Consider the following 26,239-nt stretch of genomic DNA (forward strand, 5'->3'; position numbering starts at 1 on the left):
TATAATATAAAGGCTTTTCCAGAATACAGAAACTACTTTGAAAGCCAAAGGGTCATCAGTGCAGATCTTAATGGAATGGCTCCATCTAACTATGTAGTGGCTCTGTCAAATCTATCCAGTATTATGATACTGATATTTTTTTTTAAATGAGACACCAAAAAGTCCTGAGCACCCTCCATCTCCCCCTTAAATCTCTGATTTATTTGTGGTCTATGACATGTAATAAAGAGGAGAATCTGTGCTTCTCTTAATTGTATCTTTCATTGAGGAAGAGGATGACATAAAAAAATGTCCAACCAGGAGCCTTTCCATTTGTAGTGGAAGATTAAACTATCTGAACACGTAATTGGGCTTAAATGCAAATCAGCCCTTTTCTTCTGGTTCCCTTACTAAAATATTTAAATCGGTTGGGCATACCATACCAACATACTCTTCAAAATACTCCTGGATGTTGAATTCTGGTAGTCTGCAGGTAAAGAGATTTGCTTGAATTTCCTGTACTCAAGTTACTGAGGATTAAAGATTTATGCTGCTGGTGTGCATTTTCTGTTGTGATAGAACCTGCATTAAGTATTATGTTTGAATTGGACATGGGCATGCCATAAATAGTCTGTTTTATTAAGTAAAATTTAAATCACAAAGTTCTGGCTTTCAGATTCTAGTCAGTGTTTCCAAGAAGTGTACCGACAAGTTTTTATAGAGTTAATAAACTGCCTGTGAATATGTAATGAAAATATTGACCTTAAATGTCCCTTGGGCTCTATGAGTGTGAGAAGAGCAGATGTGTGGAAGAATGGTTAGCCTTTTAGAGACCTGGATGGATTACTAGAAACACATTAGTGTGCTGAGTGTACAGCACCAGAAATGCATCTGGCACGTGGAAAATAAGTCAGTGAATGTGACTGAATGCTTCTTACAGCTGGCATAGCAGTACTGTTAGTTGTATTCATGGTACATAATCATAGAACTCAGTATTCTTGATTTTCACATCCAACAGAATTTTTTAAACTCCAGTAGCTGCCCTGAAATTCAAGGTTTCTTACACGTCAAAGAGCTAGGTCGGAAATCATGGAAGAAATTATATGTGTGTTTGAGGAGGTCGGGACTCTATTGCTCTACGAAAGGAACTTCAAAGGTAAGGAGTGGGGGCTTCAGTTTTAGTACACTCTTCCCATGTAAAGTAAAAAGCCTAACAACTATAGATTTAAGATTAAAATTCTCCATTCACTTGTATGAAAAATACAAAAGAAGTTAAACTAATTCTGGCCAGGTAGCAAACAAGGGACATAGCAATCCAGAGCACTGTGACTCATCCAATCCATATTTATCTAGTATTATCTTTTATATGTAAACTTAAGTAGCCAATTTTTAAAATGTTTTATCCCTCATCACCACATGTATAGAGTAAACATTTGGTTCATCAACTTATGAGATTCTTTTAGGAGGTAGGTAGTATCTTAAGTATCACTAACCTTGACTTTTCCAAACTTATCAGAAACAATGCAGTTATGTTGTGGGCAACAGTACTCTTGAGCATGATTTGCTATGCCTGAATGTGAATCTTTAGATAAATCTCTGGCAAGCAGATATTTATGAAGTGAGTTCCGTTTTTCAGGGCATATCCTGGAGCAGTGCTGGCCTTAAACTCCTAGTTAGCCTGAGCAGATCTGGTCAATTATATGGTAAAAAATACATCTTGAATGCTCAGAACAAAGCAAACTAAATTTGCATACTCTGTCCTCTAATGAATGAGACTGAAATGTTTTGGTGATTTAATCTTACAATATGTTTACAGGAGCCAAGACATTTGCAGTTGTTAGCTGACTTAGAAGACAGCAATATTTTCTCATTGATAGCAGGCAAGAAATTGTATAATGCTCCAGCAGACTATGGATTTTGCATAAAGGTAATTATTCCTAATAATTTGATCCCAAGATGAAAATAAAGTCACTGACTCTCTTATTTTAACAGAGTAAACATTTACATGAACTCAAGCAGTCTGGGTAAGTTCAAAATTATTTATAATAGTGTTGAGAAGATGGAGTGGTTCAGCACAATCTGAACCAGAGGAATGCAGCTTTCACTGCCCTGGGCCCCAGCTTGTGAATTACTACCACAATGATCATGTCAAAATGATCCTAGGACGCTAAGTTCACTTCCATGTCTAAGTCAATGTAATTTTCAGACGACCTGACAAAAACCACCATATTTTTTCCATATTGGATCCTCTACTGTAGCTTGCTTGGGATCTTAACATTGTTACTCTGTGGTTCAGAAGCTGTGATGTGAAAATGATGCTAGAGAGCCCCTTGAGCTTTAGAGCAGCAGCCCTGGTACATGGTGGGTTGCACATTGACCTGTGTTCCAGACATTAACGAGTAACCTCTTTTATTTTTATTTTTGTGTGTGTGTGTGTGTATGTTAATTTTTGTGAAAGGAAAACTCGTCATGATGGTGAGCAGTGACATTGCATAACAGCAAATGCCAAATTCTGAACAGATTTATAATTGTATTAACATGACAAACAGCTTGTTTGCACATATTTTAAAATGGAAGTTACTCTGAGAAATGGAAAACAATATATGCAGATGTTTGTTTTCTTAAACTGGGCCCAATCTGTGCACAGCTTTTTGTGCTGTGCCAATTGTGCATACTCTTGGGGACACAGTTGCTATATCTGTAGTTAAATTACCACAACATCTGCCCTGGACACAAGTTACACTGGTGTATAAAATGTCTGTGCTGGTATGACTATACTTTTATCTTCAAAGAGGAATACGTTATACCCACATGAGCCACTTTTTACCACTTTTCCACAGAAGCAGTTGTACTGCTGGAAAGTTAACTAAAGATGTATGGTTTTCCTATGTAGACTTGCCTCAGTGTGCATTGATCTTGCTGTTTGGGTAACATTTTCAGCTCCTAAATCCAGTCATCTAAATCACTTCTATAGGACACTGCTGTGTGTGTTCACATGACAGGCTCTGGGACCTGGTTTTATTGATGCCCTACAAGGGCTAAAGTGGACACTGAAGAACAGTTGACAGATATGAACTGTTCTCTTTGCTAGTCAGGATTCTGTAGCTGTTGCCAGGGATCCTTCAAAGGATGTATTTGCGGGGTGGGGCGAGCTCAGCCTAGAAAGCCATTTGTTCAGGCACTGAGAGGCAGAGCTCTATTCCCTCCAGGAAGACAGAGAGGTAAATAAGATGATATGTATGCAGCCTGCCTTCCTTTACCTCCCCATGCCTTTACAGGGGGCTGTCATTCTTAGTGTTTTTTGCCTGTGGAGATATAGGCAAGCTGTCTTTTGCAAGCAGTTCCAACACTAAAACTGCTGCCTTTGTGCCATCCCTAGAGGGGACAGCTGGAGCTGTTAGTGTGGATAATTACCAGGTAAAGGAAACCCTTAAAAACAGATTGGGCTTTAATTATGCACAATCATCTACATTTCAAGTGTAGGCGGTGAGAGCAACACTTGTAAATTAATTAATCACAACATGGAGCAGCAAGAATGCAGAAAAGCCTCTAAACTGTAAGATAGTGGTTTTAGGGAAGATATGTGGGGAAGGTCCAGGACTAAGTTCAAGAGCTCCACATCCAGTTCTGCAGACTCCCTGGATGACTTTGGAGAAGCCATGTGATCTCCAATATAGTTAGGAACAAATAAAACAACCTTCTTCCTCAAGGATGGGGAGGTTTAATGTACTGTTGTTCTGTGTTATATGTTGCTAGAGCATGGCAAAGCTGTCTTTTACAGTACTCCAAAATGTCTCAACACTGAGAATGTTCATAATTCTAGAAAAATATAGCACTGTGGAGCTGGCTGGAAAGCAGCAATGGCTGCATACATGTTCATTTCTACCAGAAGAAATTTCTTCCAGTAGAAAAATAGCTTTAGAGCAGCTTCCAAATTGTACAGCTTCCAAACTATACAGATGTTCCTCTAACCCCAGGGCAAGTTCTTCAGCCAGGAAGCACTAGAGGGCTGGTTCCTGTGCCACCCCTACACTTAAGGGAGCTCATTACTTGATAGTCTTCCATCTCATCTGGGAAGGGTAAAGAATGTCAAATGTCAGTTGGCAACTGCTAACAAGCAGGAACTGCCAGAGACATCCAGGGAGGATTCCCACCCTGGGAAAATGCTCCCTCCCCCTGTTCTACCAATCACCTGTTTAAGGAGGGGAAGTGAGGGCATTGTCTCATGGTGGGAATTGGTCGAGGTCACCTCAGAGGTGTGCTGAGCAGCTTGGAGGTGCTAGCAAGCTGCTTTTTAACTTCCCACTGGGAGCCTATCAGGGAGCATAATCACCATGAACAATGCATGCCTCTGGAGGCTGGTGGGGCATGGTGACCACCTGCAGGCAGTGGAGTCAGTGGTGAGGGCATGGCAGTAGTGAGTGGGGACTGCCCACAGGCAGCCCTAGTGATGTCGGCAGCAAGGGTGGGCTGAGCAGGGAGCACCTGCAGGTAGCCACGGTGGTGTTGGCAGCGAGGGTGGGGGTGGCAGGTGGCGAGCAGGGACTGCCCGCAGCCACCGTTTGCAGTGTTGGTAATGGCGAGCATGGACCACCTGCAGCCACCACTGGCTGCATCAACAGGAGGGAGGTTGACTGCCTACAGAAGCTGCTGGTGGCTTCAGCTGTGGCCAATCTCGGGGGCACGGGGACATGCCCACCTGTGCCCCCCCCCCACATGTTGCCTATACTAATCGCTGACAGCCTGCTCTCTTAGGCATGGCTGTCAGTGATCAGCAGCTCTTACCACTATTCTGGCGGTAGAGGTGGCAAGGGACAGAGCTGCCATAGCCACCCCGGAAACACTCAGAAGAGCCCTTGTTCCTGCCGTGGCTGCAGCTGGGTGAGGGAGGGAAAGTGAAGGAGCATTGTGGGATGCTGGGGTTGAATCTGTTGTTTTGATAGACATCCAGTGTTTTTATATTGCCTGTGCTTCACTTTACTAAGAAGTCTATTTCAAACGCTGTTGTTCTGATACTAAAAATACTTGATGTTTTGTAGCCCAACAGAGTGAGAAATGAACCTAAGGAGCTGAGATTGCTGTGTGCAGAAGATGAGCAGAGCAGGACATGTTGGATGACAGCATTTAGACTCCTCAAGGTACCCGCTTTCTCATGATCTGTGGTTGGCCTCGCCCTTCAATTTCACATGAGGTTTTAGCTCTGCCTTACCACATCTGGGTACACTGTGAGGAAGCATTCTTTGCCGCCTCATACATGCTACCAAAACTGCAAGCAGTGTTAACTACCCAAGTGTAGCACTGCAAGCAGACTAATTAATTCTGCTGGTATACAATTCAGTTAACTTTCCTGCCCATAAACCTGCCCTTAGGTGGTCATACTGCTTTCACTTTGGAAGCTAATACACACAAAACAGGGTGGTATGCTTCAGGGCACTATTGCTGTCCATAGCGAGGAAGCAGCAGGTGTTGATAATCTAGTGTTTTCTACAGCATTGTACACAGAATACTAGTGGATATTTTCAATTACTGTTGGTTACTTTATTCATTCCCAAGCTCCTTTAAAACTTGTGTACCTTGAGTTCAACTGCATTCTATAGCAGGAACTTCCATTTCAGAGGTAAACTATCAGGCAGACTATTATAAGCCTGAGTGTAATCACAGACTGCATTGTTCTCAGTGCACATATGAACAAAGTATAAGCCCAGTAAGGCAACACGTGAAGTATAAGTTTAACTCAAAAAGCAGCACAGTTGTTTGTTTTGAACATAATATGTCAGCACAATCTGCTTAAAAAATATTCACTTTTTCAGCGGCTGTCTGCTATAGTTTTTGTTTTGAATTCCCTTAGGCAGATATGTGTGTTTAAACCTATGGCATTTTCTTGTAGTGTTGTTGTTCTTTATTTTAAAAAATAAATAAAAATCCGGTAACTAGCTGGGTCATGATGGTACATAGCAAAAAGCTGGGGGAGAGATTTTAAGCTGGTAGAAGCATGTGTACAATATTGTAGTATACTTTGGAAGGAACTTGTACTGGGGGCTTCTCAAGTGGAAGTTTTGATGGATGCAGGTGTATTTTGGTGTCTAATATGAAAGAATTCTCTATGCTGGTCTAGCAGGGAAGCAAAGACTGCTTTCTTTTCTGTCTGATTTAAAAGTTTTCCAAAACTCCTTAGAGCCCCCACTGTCTGAAAAGGAGTCTTGGCTGTATTATCCATGGAATGCCTCCCTTTCCTATTTGTGCCATTGCTCCTGCCCTATATGCTAAGACCACATGTTGACTATTTCCCACAACAGAGGATGGACATGAAAGACATCAAGTCCACCCACATGTCATGTTTGTTATATCTTTCTATTAGGTTTAAATTTTCCAAAGCCAGCAAGTGGCTTTTTGGACACCCAGTGTTGTTAACTTGGGAACCCACCACCTGAAATTTGGGCCTTTTTCAGTGCCCTCTGAGAATGCATTCCTATGTTTCTAGTTACTGTGTTTAGTGACTCCTATTTGCACATTCACCAAGATGGGGGAATTCTGTTCTGAGGATAGACAATGTCCTGTATACCTAAGATTGAACAGGAAGTTCGGGGTCAACTCTAGTAGTTGTGGGGATGCGTAAATCTAGAGTGGAAATTCCATCATCATAGCTATATTAGCATTATAACTTTGTAGTCCATTTCTATCAAGGAGAGATGCCTTCCACCTCTCCCCCCCCTGTGAGAAATGGAGGGAATTTACCAAAAAGTATGTCAGTGAGATGCTTTCTGTGGGATATTTGCCTTATTGTTCAAACTTTTATTCCCCATACTTATTTACTTTCAAAAGTTTGACTCCCTAGTTTTTAGTCCTTGCTATTCTAGGCCTATGCCTACAAAACTCTAGCTTTTTTGAGTATTGCCTGTCCTGCAGTAGCATTAAGCTCTCATCTTCCAAATCAAACATATATGACTGCTTGCCAACTTATCTAACTTACTAATCTTTAAGAACAATTCTCTGTAAACCCCAGTACAGAAAATCGTTTTTTCTGTTTAAATGAATATAATACAAGGTATACTAGACATAATACAAGTACAGTCCACAATGCAAGAAAAAAAAAAGCATCTCAGTTATAAAATGCATATGTGAGTTATGTAGAATTAGCATTTATTATCTGCCATCATAATTCTACTCCCAGTTCCTGAAGTGGACTCTGATCAGCTAAACGACAATGTTAAATAGTGTTAGATTTCACTGAAATACTGAAACTTGAACTTCTACAGGTGCTATCTGTTTTCTTGTTTAAATTGCTTGCTAGGAAGTAAATGCTTTCTAAATAGCGGATGCACTTCTAAATAGAGGATCTCAACTTTGTTCCATTATTGCTATGCAAATGGAGCTGTTCGTCTAAGCAGTCTGCCCAGAGAGAGAGAGTGTATCGTAGAGGTGCAGGACAGTGTTCTTCTGTAACAAGGCCCTAAGTGGCCAGGTTTGGTCATTTTAAGTGTCAGTGACACCGCTTACACTCAGGTTGGCCTCATAGCCATGTGTATATGGATAACTACATCAGCACACAGGCTGGATTTGTGCGGTAGCCGCCATGGGGACGTATGCAGGCCCTTCTGGCCATGTAGCAGCCTTAGACAACTGAAAATATAATTGATCAAAACTAATTATTATTTAACTAGACCTGGGGAGGGACCTCACATGTTTTGCCCCTAAATAGCTGAGTAGCTAAGGTACTCTCCTGACAAGTGAAAGGAACAGAGTTTTAATCCCCTCTCACCCAGAGGGGGTTTGAACCTAGATGTCTTTGACTTCCCAACATAACAGCCAAACACCACACCCAGGTCGGCCACTATCTGGTCCTTTCTCCAGCACCTCTTTTGAAACTGCATCCCCTCCAGGCAGCCGCAAAAGGGAACATATGTAGACGTGTACAGTCAGAAGCAAGGGAGCAAGCCAAAGAGTCTGTGGCTCAGTGTGGTGACCGCTGCCAAAAAGGGCAGGAGCCCTGGGTTCTAACCTGGTGCCTTATTTCCAGTGGGACAAAAACTTACACACAGCACCTTCCATTCCTTTTTTCCAGCGTCTATGTGAATGTCTCAGCTTCCAAAGGAGCACAAGTGGAGACCTTGGATAATGGCTGACCTGGGATGTTACCGTTGATTGCTGTGCTGTGAAGTCAGAAAGACCCCAGTTAAAACCCAAGTTAAAACCCCTTTTGGGTGAGGGGGAACCAAGGTCCTCTGGCCTCCCAAGTGAGTGCCCTAGCCACACAGCCATCAGGGGAAAAGACAACCAGGCTTGTTGTTTCGCATCTTGTTGCCAATGCATATGTTTGTTCCCAGTCTGTGCATGCACATAGCTGTCCATGCACACAGGGCTACATATCCATCCTGTACACACGGTATTTTCACCACTTAGTCAGGGTCTTCTAGAAAACCCTTCTGGAAATGTACCAAAAAGCTCTAGGATGATAACAAGAGCATCAAAGAACAATGAGGGGAAGCCTAGACAAATACCAACCTGCCACAGAAATGCATCATTAGCAAACCTATAATCCCCCAGCCAGGATTTGACCCACTGAGAAAGATTCGGTCTTCCCTGAATCTCATCCAGACACTTCATGAAAAATGTGGACACCTACTCCATGAATGGAGAATCAAAGAGAGTCTAGGTTGTGATTGCGGTGTGATTTTTTTTTCAGATAATGCAACACATTATGAACAATTGCACAATTGATCATTTAATGGCAATCTAAAATCAATCCATGCAGCTAGTCTAAAGCAGTCAAATGGTTATTAAGTTTGGATATTAATCTATGAATGTTGTATAAATCTTGTAATCTTAACATGTCATATAAAGGATAGAGACCACTTAGTCAAAATTGCCATATCATCAGAAACCGTACACAACCAGGAAAGAAGGGCATGTCACCCCTGAAATGCTGTTTCATGGTTAGGTGTAAGCATGCATTCTGATTGTTTTATAGGAATTGGCTTTCCCATATTCTGTACAGCAACAAAATATATATTACAAAGATTCCCATGCACTACGTTGCATAAAATTAAGTCTCTTCTGTACTGTATGTTCATGTTTTAAAAATTTTTTAAAAAAAGACTGCAGAGCACTCCAGTCTAGGTGGTGCCTTGACCTTAACTGCACACCCTTCTTTCTGTTTGCTGTGTGAAGTGGCACTTCATGATCAGGCTCTGTGCTTTGTTTGCAAAATGATATACCATTTATAACTGGACCTTTCAAAAAGCAGTTTGCATAACTTGTAGCAATTTTATCATGTCAGCTGCTGTCTACAGTCATACCTGAATGCATAAGCAGTGTTGTCATGATTGTTGTTTAACATCATTATACTTCAGTGTCTTTCAAAGGAGAGAGAGCAGTGCAGTAGATCTATACTACTTGTTGAATTAACATGTATCACAGAAGCATAGAAAATTTAGGGTTGGAAGAGAGCTCAGGAGGTCATCTAGTCCAACCCCCTGCTCAAAGCAAGACCACCCCCAACTAGATCATTTCAGCCAGGGCTTTGTCAAGCCGGGCCTTAAAAACCTCCAAGGATGGAGATTTTACCACCTTTCTAGGTAACTTGTTCCACTGCTTCACCATCCTCCTAGTGACAGAGTTTTTCCTAATATCCAACCTAAACCTCCCTTCCTGCAACTTGAGACCATTGGTCCTTGTTCTGTCATCTGTCACCATTGAGAACAGTCTAGCTCCATCCTCTTTGAAACCACCTTTCAGGGAGTAAAGGGCTGTTATCAAATCTCCTCTCTGTCTTCTCTTCTGCAAACTAAATCAATGCAGTTTCCTCAGACTTTCCTCCAGAAAGCCTTGCTAAAGTCCAGGTATATTATGTCCATTGCTTTGCCTGCATCCACAGAGCCAGTCATCTCATCATAGAAGGCAATTAGGTTGTTCAGGCATGATTTGCCCCTGGTGAATCCGTGCTGACTGTATATTAGCCCTTTTACAATCATCCGGGACCTCCCCCTACCACCACAAGTTTTCAAAAATGATGGCTAGTGGCTCTGCAGTCACATCAGCCAACTCCCTCAGCAGCCTAGGATGCATTGCATCCAGCCCCACAAATTTGTGTAGTTCCAGTTTTTCTGAATAGTCCCTAACCTGTTCTTTTACCACTGAGGACTGCTAAACCTTCTCCCCAAACTGCTGCCCAGTACAGTAGTCTGGGAGCTGACCTTGCCTGTGACAACTAAGGTAAAGGCAGTGAGTACTTCAGCCTTTTCCTCATCATCTGTCACTAGATTGCCTCCCCTCTTCAGTAAGGGACCCATACTTTCCTTGACCTTCCTCTTGTTGCTAACATACTTGTAGAAACCCTTTTCGTTGCCCTTCACATCCCTTGCTAGAGCAACTCCAGTTGCACTTTGGCCTTCCTGATCTCATGCCTGAATGCCTGAGCAATATTCTTATACTCCTCCCAAGTTGTTTGTCCAAGCTTTCACTTCTTATAAGCTTCCTTTTTGTGTTTGAGCTCCCCAAGGAGTTCTTTGCTAAGCCAAGCTGGTTGCTTGCCACATTTGCTATTCTTCCTGCACATTGGGATGGCTTGTTCCTGTGCCCTCAGCAAGGTTTCTTTAAAATACAACCAGCTCTCCTGGACTCCTTTCCCCCTCAGACTGGCCTCCTAAGGGATCCTGCCCATCAGTTTCCTGAGGGAGTTGAAGTCTGCTTTTCTGCAGTCCAGGCTCCACACTCTGCTGCTCTCCTTTCTTCTTTTTGTCAGGATCCTAAACTCAGTCATCTTGTGGTCACAGCTGCCCAACTTGCCACCCACTACTACATCCCCCACCAGTTCTTCCCTGCTTGGGAACAGTAGCTCAAGAAGAGCATGACCCCTAGTTGGCCTCTCCAACACTTGCACCAGGAAGTTGTCTCCAGTGATGTCCAAAAACTTCCTGGATTGCCAGCACACCACTGTATTGCCCTCCCAGCAGATGTCAGGGTGATTTGAAGTCCCCCATGAGAACTAGGGCCTGTGATCTGGACACTTTGGCTAGTTATCTGAAGAACATCTCATGTACCTCATCCTCCTGGTCTGGTGGTCTATACGAAACACCCACCATGATGTTACCCTTGTTACTCTCCCCTCTAAACTTAACTCAGATACTTTCTACCAGCCAATCTCCAGTCTCATACTGGAACTCTGAGCAGTTATTCAGCTCTTTTACATGCATTGCAATTCCTCCTTCTCTTCTCCCTTGCCTGTCCTTCCTCAACAATTTGTATCCATGCATGACAGTGACCCAGTCACGTGAACTATCTCACCATGTCTCTGGTATTCCGATCACCACGTATTTCCTTGACTGTGCAAGGTTGTCCAGTTCTTCCTGAGTGTTTCCAAGGCCCCATGCATTTGTGTATTCATACCTGAGGTGGCTACCCAATTGCCTTACTTTCTCAGGAAGAATGAGGCTTCCCCTGTTGCCCCTTCCTGCTTCTGCTTCTTCCAGGTCCCCCACTTCCCCACGTACATCAGGGATTTGTTCTCTACCCTCCAGTGAGCCTTTTAAACCCCTCCTCACTAGGTTAGCAAGCGTGTGTGCAAAGATGCTCTTCTCCCTCTTTGTCAGGTGGATCCCGCCTTTCCTAGCAATCCTTTTTCTTAGAACAACATCCCACGATTAAAGAAACTGAATCCCTGCTGCAATTAACACTTCGAGGTTACGGATTTTAGGCCCCTAGCAGACATTACATTTAAGACACAGTTAGTTTGTTAATCTGTCTTGTAATACAACAATTATAATACAAATGTATAATAATTTTGTGCCTGGTTTCCATCATACCTTAAATTGAATGTATGGCAGGGATAGGAACACACTGGGGTCCTGGCTGGATCCAGGACCACACTGGGGCTTGAACCAGCCCCCATGCAGTCTCTGCCAGCTGAGATCAGCTGATTGCTGGCCAGACCTGGGACTGCACCAGATTCCAACTGACTCTGGTATGGTCCCTGCCAGCCAACAACCAACCAAGTAGCTGATCATCAGCTAGGTCAGGACTGCACCAAAACTCCAGACAGTTATGGTGCAATCCCGGCAATCTCATGATGCAGCTGATTGTTGCTAGCTCCCTTGGCTTGCACCAGGTCCAGTTCAAGCCCCACTGCAGTCCTGGAAACAGGTGGCAGTCAGCTGGCTGCTGTGCATGCATCCCAGCCCAGCATCCCTTTGCACTGGCAAATAGGGTGCTATTGGGAACTAATCCCTGATCCCAAAATCATGCATCCCACCATACACATATGGCCTGGCAGGAAGCATGATTGTTGGGATTGGAGATAAGATCCCATTGAGCCTTTAAATTAATATCTGTCAGTGGCCTTAGTTATGTTAGTGGTAATGTTAAGTTTAAAACTCAACTAGAAAGTTTGAAATGATACATCTTCACCCAAAAATGAACTCACTTTTTGAAACAAGTTTTTTAAAGATATCTCTAACGTATTTTGGTGGGAGGTGATGGAAGGGCATTGCTGCCAACTCTTCTGTCTCTTGGCATTCTCAGAATTTCCCTTACAAGAGGCCAACTTCCACTTGAGCCTGACCTCACTTGTTCAGCATAAGGAAATGCAACACGCTCCTTAGGCACTGCCAAGCTCCATGTGCATGGTGCCAGTAGAACACTAGCAGGCTCTTCAGGGAACTTATTACAAAATCCTTTTGCATGTGCTTTTTAAAAATCTCTGCAAACTGGACAAATTATAGCCAGATTACTCAAAGACATGTAGGGCCTTTAGGCAGATCTTACCAAATTTCACCACTTATAATGGCCTACCAAACTAAAGCTATTTTAAGAAACATCCATGAGTTGTCCCCTTCCCCTCAGAATGTATGCATGTGTTTTTTCCTGTGCTCAAATTAATGAAGCAATTTCACTGATATGTTTAAAAACAATTTGCTTCCCAACTACTGAATCTGTCAACTTTCCACTCCAGAAGTTTTTTATGTAGCTGCAAACGTTTGGCACAAAATCGATGGTATTCACCTCTGCTATCTGTGTCAGTATATCCTCTACCTAGAATTGCAGCAACGGTCTGCTCTGAGTAGGGAATCCAAGGCTTAAGCAAAAATTCATGGTCTGGGTGGGCTGCTTTCAGTAATAAAATAACACTTTACTTTGTGTTGGCGCATGACCATTACTATGTGGAGCTGATTCTGTGTATGAATATGTCTGGGTTGTATTTGTACAAATGAAGATTTATATGCAGGGTGATCATATGTCACGTTTTTTCCTGGAACTGTCCTGTTCTAAACACCTGTTCCAAGTGTACCAGCTTTATTCAAATGAACACTTATGTCCCATTTGTAGAAAGCTCTTCTCTCCAGCCAGGGGGAGTGATAGAGGGCAGTGGGTCCTCCAGCATTCCAGAATACTCCACTCTGCCACCCTTCTCCCCAGTACACTTAGCTGAGACTGAGTTTGGAGATAGCTGAGCATGTTTCAGAATGCCAGAGGACCTTTGAAAAGGAAAGATTTAGGTAACCCTTCCCAACACATCAGCTTGTCCATTTTGAGAAATATGGTTGCCTCATTTATATGGGAATGTAGCCAATACATACAAGGAGGTGATACCCTTGTAATAAACTTAACATGCATAGTTTGGTGCCATCTCTGCCCCCTGCTGATTTCATTTAATCCAATTGCTCTGGGGCCATTTCTAATTCCAAAGAAGGTACCTTACAACACTTACTCCAAAGCAAATGCCATTTATCCTAGCTATAGTTTTCACTACAAGGATGCATGGCTGAATATTCTTTCCCTCTCCTCTCCATCTCTAGTATGGAATGCTACTCTATCAGAACTACAGAATCCCCCAGCAGAGAAAAGCTCTGATTCCACACTTCTCCACTCCAGTGGTAAGTCCCAAAGTTTACTTTCAGATATGTGATTATTTGACATCTTTCCCTCCATTACCTTTCTCATAGTTTACTTTATAAGTCTGCTTTTTAGAACCAGAACACTGAACTGCTCACAAGATCCATAAGCAGAAACTTAGATTGTTTTTGCCTTTCTGTAAGGTCATTGTGGCATAGGTTTCCCAGTTTCCAGACATGTTTAAATATATCTGCAGCTTCTCACAATCCTTTTTCAGTCTGTTAAACAACTTCGGTTACTCCTATTCTGAACTGCAGTTGCGCAAGAGGAACAAGGAAAGAAAGAAAGAAAAGGAAAAATACTAAAAACGCCCCCTATAAGTCCTCTTCAGTCTCCCCCCCCGCTTCCAAGATGCCTGTTTTGTAACTGATGTTTTGTACACACCTCTCTTTACTGTAAAACTGAATTCCTCATTAGTCATAATAGCTTTGAGAGAGAAAAGAATGATTTTACCTTCATGGCTTTGTCCAATGACAAAATTACAATGCTTCATATTTTTTGACTCTGTGTACTTCTTGGGCGGTTGCTGATGGTGTGTAGTGCCACACAGCCCATTGCTGCTGTGGTCATAAATCAGAATCTTCACTCTAAATTGAAAAAAGGTAGCTGAAGGTGCATGGCCATAGCTAACTATGAATGGAATTGCTAGACCTTCTGAGGAAGCACTTGCATAAAAGGATAAGAGAATAAGGCATTTGAAGAGGGGTTTGGCTTTGATCTTACTCTCAATTATATTGGATCCTCATTACAAATATTCGACATGCAAAGAATCAGGAATTAAAATAGGGCACTGTTAAATGTGAAAACATCCTCTTGAAACTGGGACAGGAGTTGGATGGCAGGTGCTCTCAAGCTGCATCTTTTTTCCCCCCTCTTTCTCCTTCCCTCCATTTTGAAACAAGTGAAAATTCTTTTTTCAGAGAAGCGTATCCGAAAACTCGCTAGTAGCAATGGATTTTTCGGGACAAATAGGAAGAGTTATTGAAAATCCTGCAGAAGCACAGTGTGCCGCCTTAGAAGAAGGACATGCTTGGAGGGTAACTGCTTTGTCGTCTTTGTTTTCCACTTGAACACACAGTGCACTATGAAGTTAGTACAGCGGGTGGTTGCAATCTAGCTTAGCTCCAACTTGAAACATTCAAGCTGCAAGCATGCAGAGTTAAAAGAGTCAGTTTCAATCTTTAGCAAACCTGTCTCATTCACACCAACCTTCTGTCACTGCTTCTCTGTCCCTCACTAGTGTCCAGAGGAAGGTTGAGGGGGAGAGCAGACTCACCAGAACTTTACTGCCAGTTTGCAAAACCACTCTCTGAGGAGGAATATGTCAGATTTTATGCTTCCCCCCATGGAAGAGGCTGGGGCTCTGACTAATGGCTTGCTCCCAGTAAGTTTAATTGCAGAATATACAAGAGTCAGGACCTCTTGAAATGAAAACCAATGTAACTTGTTTGTAGTGTTGTGTGGACAGACACTTGCAGTACAGATTTTCCCACAGTCTCGTCTGCTAGGGACCTGAAGTCATTACCTGAAGCACTAGGTGGTGCTTTCTGTCTGGGAGATGCACCCTGCTCTGCTGAGTGCATAGTGCTCTCTGATTGAGCAGAAGCAGACCAGATAGGTTTTTGTTTGCTTTTTTTCTGTCATTGAGCTTTCAGGCATTAAGAACTGGCTTTTATATTAAGCCACCAGAAACGTGCTATGGCTTACAGAATACCACCTCCCTCCCCAGATCTGCATCTCTTTTTTTTTCTTTTCCTTGCATTAGATTTACCCTATCTCTATTTCTTATATATTGAATCTGTGTGCATGTGCTCTGATTCTCTAATGCCAAGGTTTCGTGCCATATTTAATGGTAACTCATTTCTTCTGTAGAAACGCAGCACAAGAATGAACATCTTAGGTAGCCAAAGTCCACTCCATCCTTCCACACTGAGCACAGGTAAATTATGTTATGTAGTAATGAAACGGGGTTAGGGGGGAAAAGAGGTGGGTGTTGCAAGGTGTTAAATGAAATAATGTTCTGCATTCTCAGTTTTTACCGATTTTTTTTACCCCCCCCAACTGATAAATTCCCTGATATTTTTTTTTTTAAAGTCATTTGGTTTTTACTGATTTATGCCTGATTTTCAGTTCAAATCCCTGTTAACCGGCATGAGTGGGGAATGACCCCAAGGATCAATGATAACAAGGATTTGAACTAAAAAAACAGGTGGTGCCAGTAAGCTAAAAGTGATGCTGTTTCAGTTACCTGAGAAACAGGTTTCTGGCCAGGGTTGAGGGAGTGGTGGTGGCAGCAGCCGCCGTTGGAGCAGGGGAGGTGAGGGGGTGGCCATGGCCATGTGGAGGTCAGGGAGGGTGGCTGGAGCTGCTACCTGGAGGTGTGGGGCTCCTGGCTCTGGCTCTGGCTCCAGGCAGGGTCACAGAAATCACTCCCAGGGCATGCAGGTCCCACATGCACTCCAGCGGCTCTGGCTGTGGCCCTGCCCTGGGAGCTGGGAGCCCCAAGCCCTTCTGGGGGGTGCAGGCGGGAGAGTCCGGCCCTGCTCCCAGTGGCAGGGTGCTTCCCCTGGGTGCTCAGAATGGATGGCATCAGCCTCTTCCCTGTGCTTGGGGCAGGTGGCCATCTGCTCTTGTCCGATGTGCAGATCTGGGGCACGTACCCCCCGGGAAGAGCCCAGACCAGCCCTCCAGCCTGCAGCCCCTGGAGGGCCCATAGTGACAAGGGCTGTGCCCTACACCCACTGACAGCTCTCCCCACTTTGCTCCCTGCTGCAGCCCCAGGAGCAGCTGAGGGGTTACACTGTGCCCCTCCTGCCGCCCCTTCCCTAGTGCCAGCCTTACTCCTCCCCCCCCCCCCATTTAAATCGATTTCCCCCCTTTTCTTCCTTTTACCCCGATTTCATCCTGGTTTTTATGTTTCAAAGATAAACTCCAAAACATTCCCAGATTTTTTTAAATAAAAATCAGAATGCGGAACACTATGTATGAGTGTAGTGTAGGGGTGGAAGCCAGGCCTTTAAAACTCAGATTCTAATTTCAGACACCTTTAAAAGTTTGAACTTGGGGTGAAATTGTATCCATATCTAATGTCAGGGTACCCAGGAACTTACTTGGTAAAGTAGAAGCTATTAAATATATTCAAGAGGCTAGAGACAAAAAATTGATGTCATTCACAGAAACTTTTAAAACATCACTCAAATTTTGGTTCCAATCTTAAATTGTATGAACTGGACTCAATTCATGTTTCCACAATTTAAAAGCAAGCAGTCAGTCACTTGTGATGGTCATTGATTTATAATCTGTAAATCTTAACAACAGGATTTTCCCAATGTCTTCATATTGTAATTTTAAAATGATGTGACATTTGGTTTTTATGAAAAAAGTTGTATATCCTTTTTTTTAAAACAATACTGCAACAGTATTATGCTTTTAACTTCCTTGAATTTCTGGAACTGAAGGTAAAAATCCTTTATTTAATGTTAGCTTTTTGTAGGCTTTTTAAAGTTTAATGGCAGTGAGGTAAGGGCGGGACGTGGGGGGCTTTCTCTGTTGCTATGGTTTACCATATCTTTGCCCTAATTTTTTATTATTTTTATGGAGGAAAAATATTTGGAGGCATCTCTAGTTATGAAGAACTGAGGGAGATGGTTTTCATTCTGTTCTAATTCAAATGGCTAATGAGTTGAGTTCAAACTTTCGTTGCCTTCTTTGTCAATCCTGACATAACTTAAGTTTTTAGCCCCAGGGCTGAGTTTTTTTGGAAAGCTATGAAAACCTCTGTTTTAATATAACTGAATACCTACTCTTGCCTACAATTTTACCATCTGTAGGCACTAGTGTCTTGAAGGATCTATAAAGGATCCTGAATATGCTGTCACTTTTTACCAATTTTTTTCATGTCTTGGCAGATATTTTCTCTTCTCTAATAAAACTTAAGTTATATCTCTAAAACATGCCAGTAAAAAATATGATGATGTTGTTATGTCTAGAGAAACATACATTGTACATCTGACTGCTGTTAACCTTTTTTAACTCTGTTTCCCCATCAGTTATCCATAAGACACAGCACTGGTTTCATGGAAGAATCTCTCGAGAAGAATCTCACAGGATTATTAAACAACAAGGGCTTGTGGATGGGTGAGCATTATTCTCTAGTATGTCTTATTTACAGTTGTTCCACAAGCTTGTTATGACAGGCACTGTGCAAACTCATTGAAGATTACAACTCCTGTCCTAAATAATTTTTGGGATTGGGCACTTAGATTGTAGATGCAGATAGATCATTTCTTGTGAGTAATCTGTTTGTCCTCTTCAAAGGCTTCAGTAGGACCAGTCACATAAGTGCTGGGCTCAGAGCTTCAGTCCCCAAAGTAATATATTAAGTGTACATGTAAAGTTAGGTTTTGGGAAGAATGTTAAGGGCTGAGAATAACCTGTAACAAAGAAGTAAATATATATTTCTTCCTCCAAATCTTAATTTTCCTAGTAGAGTTCTACATTGAAATACTAGCAAACAGAGTTGGCACAAGAGAAGCATTTAACTTCATTCCCCTTATTTGTATTAAAGGAGGTATTGGCTTTCCCTGATTATTTCTTTTCTTCAGCAAAAAGGGACAAACATGGCTGAATGAACCCTTTAAAAATGCCTGTAGCTGGGGTTCTAGTTCTTTACAGTTCCAGGAGCATGTTTAAGTTTCCATTGTTTTCTTGCTGTAGCAGTTGTACTCAGTAGGTTTCCCTGCCCACCTTTAGGATCTAGTTGGAGCGTCCAGGCCAGTTTCTCAGGTTACAGTCAAAGCTTAGATGTTTTATGATCCTTATTGTATATTTCTGAAAGTTTTGCTAGAGTGCTTCATTTATGGCTCACTGGTAGTACGCTATGTTTGGGAAATTTAGCTTTTACTTCCTTGGCCAACTTTACACTGTTGAACTTTGGTGCAGGTTGCTTTCTCTTGGGAACATGATAGCAGTTCCTCTTGAGTTTTTATATGGAATGGAATTAAATGTTGCAAGAGTGACACTTACATGCTTCACAGCCCACTCAACATGAAAGCAACTGCTTCAACTGCGAAGGGGAGGTCTTGTAGCAACATGGTTCTCCAAACTGACCTATTACCCCAGTGTTGTGGGTTCTACATGCCTAGAGATCTGGGGGAGTTAAGTCTGGTCTCTGGTGTTTGACTTTGATTCTTAAATGTGAATGACAGGAAATAGAAAGTCACCCTAAGAAAAGAACTGGAGGTCTTTTCTAATGGCTCAGATCAGGCCCAGAAGACCAATAAAATGCTCAGTTGATGTTTCTGGTGCTTGGCCGTCTCTTCTGATTGTAACTAAGAGTGTGTTTGCACTGCTGCTCATGTAGACCTACCCAATCTAGCTTTAAACTACCAGCTCAGAGCTCAGTACAAGTGAGCCTCCCGTTTTTCTGCCTATCATCTTGAGCAGTTTTTAAAAGCCCTTAAAGGGCTGTGTGGTACTTCGGCTGTCCTTTGAGTAGTATGTAGAGCAACTGGTTTAAAGCTGACTCTGGTGTGCCGATACCACGTGCAGTGAAGTATACACTGGGCTTGTCTACACAAGACACTAAAAATGCAGTAGACCAATTCCGTTGTGTGTTAGCGCATCATGGCAAAAGCCGTTGCTAATGTGCTGTAGAATTAGTCTACTGTGCACAAGTGTCATGTAAAACATGCATTGGCACTACTGCGTAGTAGTGCCAATTACAGTGCGTTAAGTTAGTGCCTGTTATTACAGGTACTAAACTTAATGCACCGTAAATATGGCACATTAGTGCACATTTAGATGTACCTGAGGGGAAGTTTGCTATCTAGGTGAAGATGCATAAGAAATTCTCTTCTCCAGGGGTATTATCACTGATAGAGTGTTCATTTCTCTTTGGACAGCATGAGTGTTCTTACATTGTAGCAGACATCTAGGCTTACAGAGGTGCTGTAGGAAGAGGGGGACATTACTCCATCTGTGTGGAGTAAAAAATCACAATATAAGCTTATAAGGTGCCAGAGTGTATACCCAAAACACTGAATCCACAACAAAACAGAAGGCTCTGAAACATCTACGAAACAAAATGAAACCATCCAAAATGTTTCGGAGGCACCTCCCGGGAATAGTCTGGCACAGCCCATCATCCCTCTTTTTAAAGTGCCAGGAGCCTGGGGCCGGACAGGGGATGGGGCCGAGCAGGGCAGCCATGGGGACCGAATCAAAATAGAAACAGTGATTCAAAATGAATCACTGTCCCTCCAAAACAGCTGAATCCAAAATGGAAATGAAACACAGCCATTTTACACAGCCCTACCAGGAATATACTTGACTATTTCTTAAGTTTGATGGTAGCTTGCATGTTCATGGTATCTAGCCCAAGTATTTTCCTGCCCAATGGTCACAGTGCCTCCTGCAACTGCCCAGACTGGCTTGCTTCTCCTGCTGGCGGCAGAACAGGGGAGCAAACTCTGGAGAGAAAAAAAAGAATCAGGCCCCTTGGAACTCATGTGGTACATGACCAGCCTGCAGCAAACCTTGTATGCCACTGATAGCCACTGACCACTGTCTGGCTCTGAGGGGCTCTCTTTCTCTAGATCTGGCCTCCACGTCACTACTGGCTGAGCTGCCACTGACTGGGCACCACCTGAGCTCTGAGGGACCCAATCCTTTTCACAGCTTAGGTAGCACCTGGACAGCTGGCAGCCGGGGTAGGGGCAACATAGGGATGCGGGCTCTGGAGAAAACAAAGGATCAGGGTACTCGGAGCTCAAGTAATGAGCCAGTCTGGGCAGCAGCAAAAAGACCTGCAGTGGCCAGTTTTTCACCTTGGGGTGTAACTGCTTCACTCAGCTGAATAACACTAAGCTGATTTGCAGTTTTTCTTGATACCTGTGCAGCTCAAGCTTTAACCCAGCTGAATTAAGTGAATTGGCAGCAATTTTTGACCAGCGTGGCAGCCCAGGAGTATTCAGCTGTGGTGTGCCCAGGCTGTGGCAGGGAAGAATAGAAAAAAAAAATCTTCATTCTGTTTTCTTAAAACAAGATGTGTCATATGGGGGGTAGTAGGTGCAAAAATATGGAATGTTATTGGCCAATTTAACTGGGTTAGGCAACTGCCCAATTTGTGGATCACATTTTGAGATGGCTTTCATGAAGTTTAATGTGAATAAATCTTTTTGCAGCCACCCTTTTCCCCTCAAGTAGAAGGGAAATTATAGATTGTACCATTTGTTTTTGTCTATAAATAATAGCAATATCTGTTCTTTCCTAGGCTATTTCTCCTCCGGGACAGCCAAAGCAACCCAAAGACATTTGTACTAACACTGTGTCACCATCAAAAAATTAAGCATTTTCAAATCTTACCGGTAAGTATGTACTTTCCACATTAAAACAAAGTTGGGGGGGATGTCAAGATGTAAAAAAATAATTATTTTACAAAAATAAAGCACCAGTGCAGTAAAATATTGATGCTAACATTAAAAATAAAGAGATTTCTCAGCATTTCTCCATGCCTCTTTAATTATGCCCTTTACAATTATTGCCCGGGCTGCTGGAGGAAATATTCGAGTCAAGGTAGAGAAGCAACATAAAGAACTATGACCTTTGCAGCTCTTTAAGATTACAAGAAATAGTTGCAGTGGTCTCTATCACACTAGAACCCATTAATGAGATTAGTCAATCCAGACAATTAGCCCTGAATGTTTAGACAAAGTAAATACCAAATACCTTTTAGCCACTCAAATGGCTTTTGTGGTCTTCCCTGCTGTTGTCTTCCCAATACACTGACCAGCTAACAAGTCTTTGAGGAGAATTCTTGCTTTACCTCATGAAGAGCTGTAATTAAAGACTTATACAGACTTCATTCCCCAGAGTGCCTTTACTCTTATTAAAAAAAAATTTGAACTGGGATTACAGCTCATTCCTTTCAGTGAAAGACATAGGTACTCACTCAGCATTTTGGGCAATCAGACCATTAATAGCTTCTCTTCAGGCCACTCAACCAAAGCAACTTGAATTTGTGAACATGTCTCTGATAGTGTGGGAGTCGCAACAGGAATGCTTCTCTTGTTTTGCTGGTACTACTAACCTGTTAAGCAGACGGGCTCTCCAAAGAAACTTGCTCCATAGTGGAGAGGGCCAGGAAGCTCAATCAGTGTTGGATCCATTCCATCACTTAAGTGTGATTCCACACCTGTCCACTGGATGGAAAACAAGCAAGCAAAATCTTCACCCAAATAGTTGTTGTTGCACTCTGGTTCCTAGTAGTGGAGCTTTGGGGGTTTGCAGATAAGCAGGAATTTGGTACTTTGCATCTCTAGGAACACATTAAGCTATGCAGCCAGATGACCCTATATTACACTGATATGCTGACGGTGAGCTTGAGGAATATTTTATTTTGAGATGCTATTAAGTTTTTAACTAAACATGAAAAGGTGTCCCCCCAAAAGTTCCACACTGAAGAGTTTTAATGTGTACTTTATTCTTTATCCTATGGAATTGTAAAATCAGACGTCTAGAATCTTAATTTATTGCTGGTCTTGGAAATTCCAAGGTGCTGCCTAACTGGGAAAGGACATTTTATTTCCCTAGTGTGAGGACGATGGACAAATATTTTTCAGCCTCGATGATGGGAATACCAAATTCACTGATCTAATTCAGCTTGTCGAGTTCTACCAACTAAACAAAGGAGTCTTGCCCTGCAAACTCAAACACCACTGCATCCGAGTGGCCTTATGACGTCAAATCTGACCCTCACTGAAGACTGGATTTGCTAGAAGAATTGTAAGAGAAAGTTGACACTGGGGAATTGGCAATTTTGTAAGTTGGTAAAAATATTATGCACCTTGGGACTCTGAAAGGGATTGGATTCAGTTGGTGCCAACAGACCAAGATTACTGGTTTGTCCAACACCTAAGAGTGATTGCTGCTGAGTGTCCCAGCATCCCAAAAATGTGGGGGGAGGGTATGAAAAAATCATTAGCAAATTTGTAACAAAACTGGAAGCTATCTTGGCTGGGCCACTTAACAAACAAGTTGTGAAGAGAAATCTTTGAAAAGAACTCTTGCCCTGGAATAATCTTGACAATTAAGACTAGTGTGTTTACTTTTTGTATTGATCACTTTTTTTGCACTCCTACTTTGTTTCGAATATTGTATGCAGCCTATATTAGGAGCTGATGTGGCTTTTAAATTCATGCAGGAGTTGGGTATTAATCTAAACCCTAACATGTATGGAACGCTTCAGCCTAAAAAGGATCTAGAAGAAAACCCAGAAGTGTGTGTGTGTGTGTGTGTGTGTGTGTGTGCGCACCTGTGTGTGTGTGTGTGTGTGTGTGTGTCAAAACTTCTCTGGAAATCTGAGGTTGTCACCTGCAGATGCCTTTTGAAAAAGGTATATGGATACAGTTCTAAAAGAACATACCACCATATGTACTCTTAGAACTGTTGACTTTTAGTATAATTGGCTGTAGTTATGTTTATGGCATATTAGTGGTACCCAGTCATGCAAAGACTGTGTTAGTCAGACTCTATGCACAAATGTTGAACCTTTTTATTATTGATGTGGTGGTTTGTTTGTTTTTCAGCCTATTGACTTTGTTTTCCTAGGGATATTTACTGTTATTAAATAGAATTGGGCTGAATGACCACACTTGTATTTTGGAACCAGCTGTTTTTGTGTGAACAATACTTACGCTGATAATCTACTTAGTATGACAAAAGATCAGTGTTTTTTAGCTTTATATCTCCTTGAATTTTTGGACTGTTTCAAAGAGCTGTCTTTTCTCATAGCAAACCTACAGTAACGATGATAAAGCTGTTCTGGGGAATAGAACTCGAAAAGAACTGTACCCCTTTTCCTTTCTGTAGGATCATGTGAAAGTTTACATGGTGAGAAACAAGTACAAACTGGGATTGGAAACTCATTTGATTATGACTGGTATTTCTGATTTTAGTGCTGGCAATATCCTCCATCAAGGTGACAACTAATGTTTATGAAATGCACACTAATCCATACTGATTTCTATTGTACACAGGTATTTATCCTGCTTAAGGCTGGCATACCATCAGAACTACTTTATTGTTAATATTTAAATCAGTTATTTAATGTTTACACAATAACACTTTCTTCCTTCTGATGGTAAACCAGGATTAAATTCAGGGTAGGTACTGAACAAATATTCTCATTGAACTGCCATAAATGTATATATCATTGTCACTTTCAGCAAGATGATCAGTAGGTAGAAATTAACTTTATTTTCAAATACCCAATGCAGTTTTATCCATATCAAGAAGTGTTCACCCTGGGAACTTTCAGAATAGTATGCTAAACAGAGCGGTCCTCTGAAGACACTGAACAATTTCTACAGCCTAGTTTATGACTAGTTCATCCTAACTAATATTTGCCACTGAGTCTGAAATCCTAGCCACCTGAAAAGCTAAAGAAGAAACAATCTTATGCCCTTAGGTCTTCACGTAGTGTTGAAAATAGCTTAAGACAAACTATAACCTGCCTGAGTCAACCATATCAGCTGTCTCTCTCTTGTCAATGGTATAGAAACACTGTATTTTAGTTTACAGAACACATTTAGTATTTTTCCATGTAATGTCTACGTATAAGAATGAAGAAACTTGATTTTTTTTTAGTAAAAAGCCTTTTTAAGTGTACATACTGAATTGAGTGTTCCTGCTTTTTAGTCAGTTAAAATGTATTTTCAAGCCTTGAAATTAAGCTAACTTAAGTCTCAGACTTCACTCTGCATGCCTCTGTTGGCCCCTTTTAGATGAAAAAGACACTTGTGTTGATTACATTACCAGTTTTTAATAAGACCATTTATGCTGTAGTTAAAAATTTCTTTCCTGTTTACATAGTTTAGTTTAATTCAATCCATGCATTTTCGCATAGGCAGTTAGAATGTGCAGTGTTTCATATTTATAAAACTTGCTTTTTATTTAAATTGAGAAGTTGGGATATGAATCATAATTTTGTATGTAGATGGCTGACTTAGTATTTTGTACCTTTCCCAGCTAAAGTGAACTGTTTTGAGGAAGTGACCACCTTCAAAGTGGCAAAAATCTTACTTGAGCAGGTTACTGCTTTTTCTTCTTTTTGCTGGAAAGTGGTCAGTGCCACCCTAACAATTTTCCAGCAGATTCAGCTGGCTGCCAGCTCCGAATACCAAGGACTGAAGGACATTTGACTCTTATTTTTGTATTTAAATGACATGAATGTAAAGGGGGATGCTCAGGGTTGTTTTGGAGCCTGTTGAATTTTTATCTTTTTTGCCTGTGATTTTATTTTCTAAATAAATACTTCATGTAGCAATCTTGAATATGTTGAGAAGGAAAATGCCAAACCATTTTGGTAATAAAGTTACTAGTTAAGTTATGTTACGATAGGTGTTAAAGTACAAAAACTTTTATTTGTTAATTAATCTTGAAGAAACACGTGCCTCAGTTTAGATGTTTTGTCTTATCTTTTCTGCACTAAATACCTGACAGTTTGACCAATCAATGCACCTTTCCAGTGGCAAGACTTGCTTATCGTAAATTATATTGTCACAATGCAAGATTTAGTGACTGTAAAATGGAATAAAGTTAAAGTTTTCAGGGAATGCAAAAGGTATTAACTTAAGAGACAAAACCTTTATTCAGTATGCTTTGCTTCATACTGTAAATAGCTTTTTGGCTTGTGAACCTAATTGTAATCTTTCAGGTATTTTTGTACAAATAAGGGACTGATATTCTGTTTCTTGTAATTAGAAATAAACATTAATACAATGCTGTTCATTTTACGTTGGCCCTCATGTCTTCCCCACCCCCTCTTTTTTGTTTTTGAAATGCCTTGATTCTAACAGTTTCGGCTGGATTATCAATTAAAGATCTCCTTAAGACTCGAAGGGAAATCACATCCACAAGTCACTTTGCTTGGCTGCTGTGCCTGACAATTTCCATTGGGTCCATTTGTCCAAGAGTTGATGTCAGTCCCTTCAAACCAACAATGTTGCACCTTCTTCCTGCAACAGAGAGCAGTTGAGGATCCTCTTAATATGGCTTCTCACTACAGAAGTCACTCAGCCTCTTCAGTCTCGTTCATCTTCCTTTCTGCTTCTTGTACCCTGTTAATAACTCAAAGTTCTTGACCATCCCATTACTTTGGTCCTTTTTTCTATATTTTGGACCTTCCATGCCCTTTGTTTTATACATTTCAGTTGCTTCACTATTTAGTCTGTATTTTCCCAGTGTTCTGCCCAATTCACTGGTGTCTTAGCTTGGTGCTAGTACCAATTTGTCTCATCTTCTTAGCTGTTGCTTTAATACAACATATGCCTGATAGCTCTTCAGGCACCACCCAATATCTTTCCATGCATAA

General features: G+C 41.7%; 1 protein-coding gene across 2 annotated transcripts in view; it reads left to right on the forward strand.

Moving 5' to 3' along the window:
• The window catches only part of GRB10 (growth factor receptor bound protein 10), a 187,643-nt gene extending 161,989 nt beyond the window's left edge, over positions 1-25,654 (forward strand). For both annotated transcript variants that reach the window (XM_090049654.1, XM_090049655.1), the window contains 9 exons: positions 998-1,135; positions 1,796-1,906; positions 5,019-5,117; positions 13,770-13,847; positions 14,787-14,903; positions 15,739-15,805; positions 17,916-18,003; positions 21,140-21,233; positions 22,459-25,654. In XM_090049654.1, coding sequence (XP_089905780.1) covers positions 998-1,135; positions 1,796-1,906; positions 5,019-5,117; positions 13,770-13,847; positions 14,787-14,903; positions 15,739-15,805; positions 17,916-18,003; positions 21,140-21,233; positions 22,459-22,605 — 939 coding nt within the window. In that variant the 3' untranslated portion in view covers positions 22,606-25,654. The remainder of the gene's footprint in view (positions 1-997; positions 1,136-1,795; positions 1,907-5,018; positions 5,118-13,769; positions 13,848-14,786; positions 14,904-15,738; positions 15,806-17,915; positions 18,004-21,139; positions 21,234-22,458) is intronic.
• Positions 25,655-26,239: the final 585 nt, after the last annotated feature.

The sequence above is a fragment of the Crocodylus siamensis genome, chromosome 5 (assembly GCF_052110815.1).
Source record: "Crocodylus siamensis isolate JL-2025a chromosome 5, ASM5211081v1, whole genome shotgun sequence".
NCBI classification, from domain to species: Eukaryota; Metazoa; Chordata; order Crocodylia; family Crocodylidae; genus Crocodylus; species Crocodylus siamensis.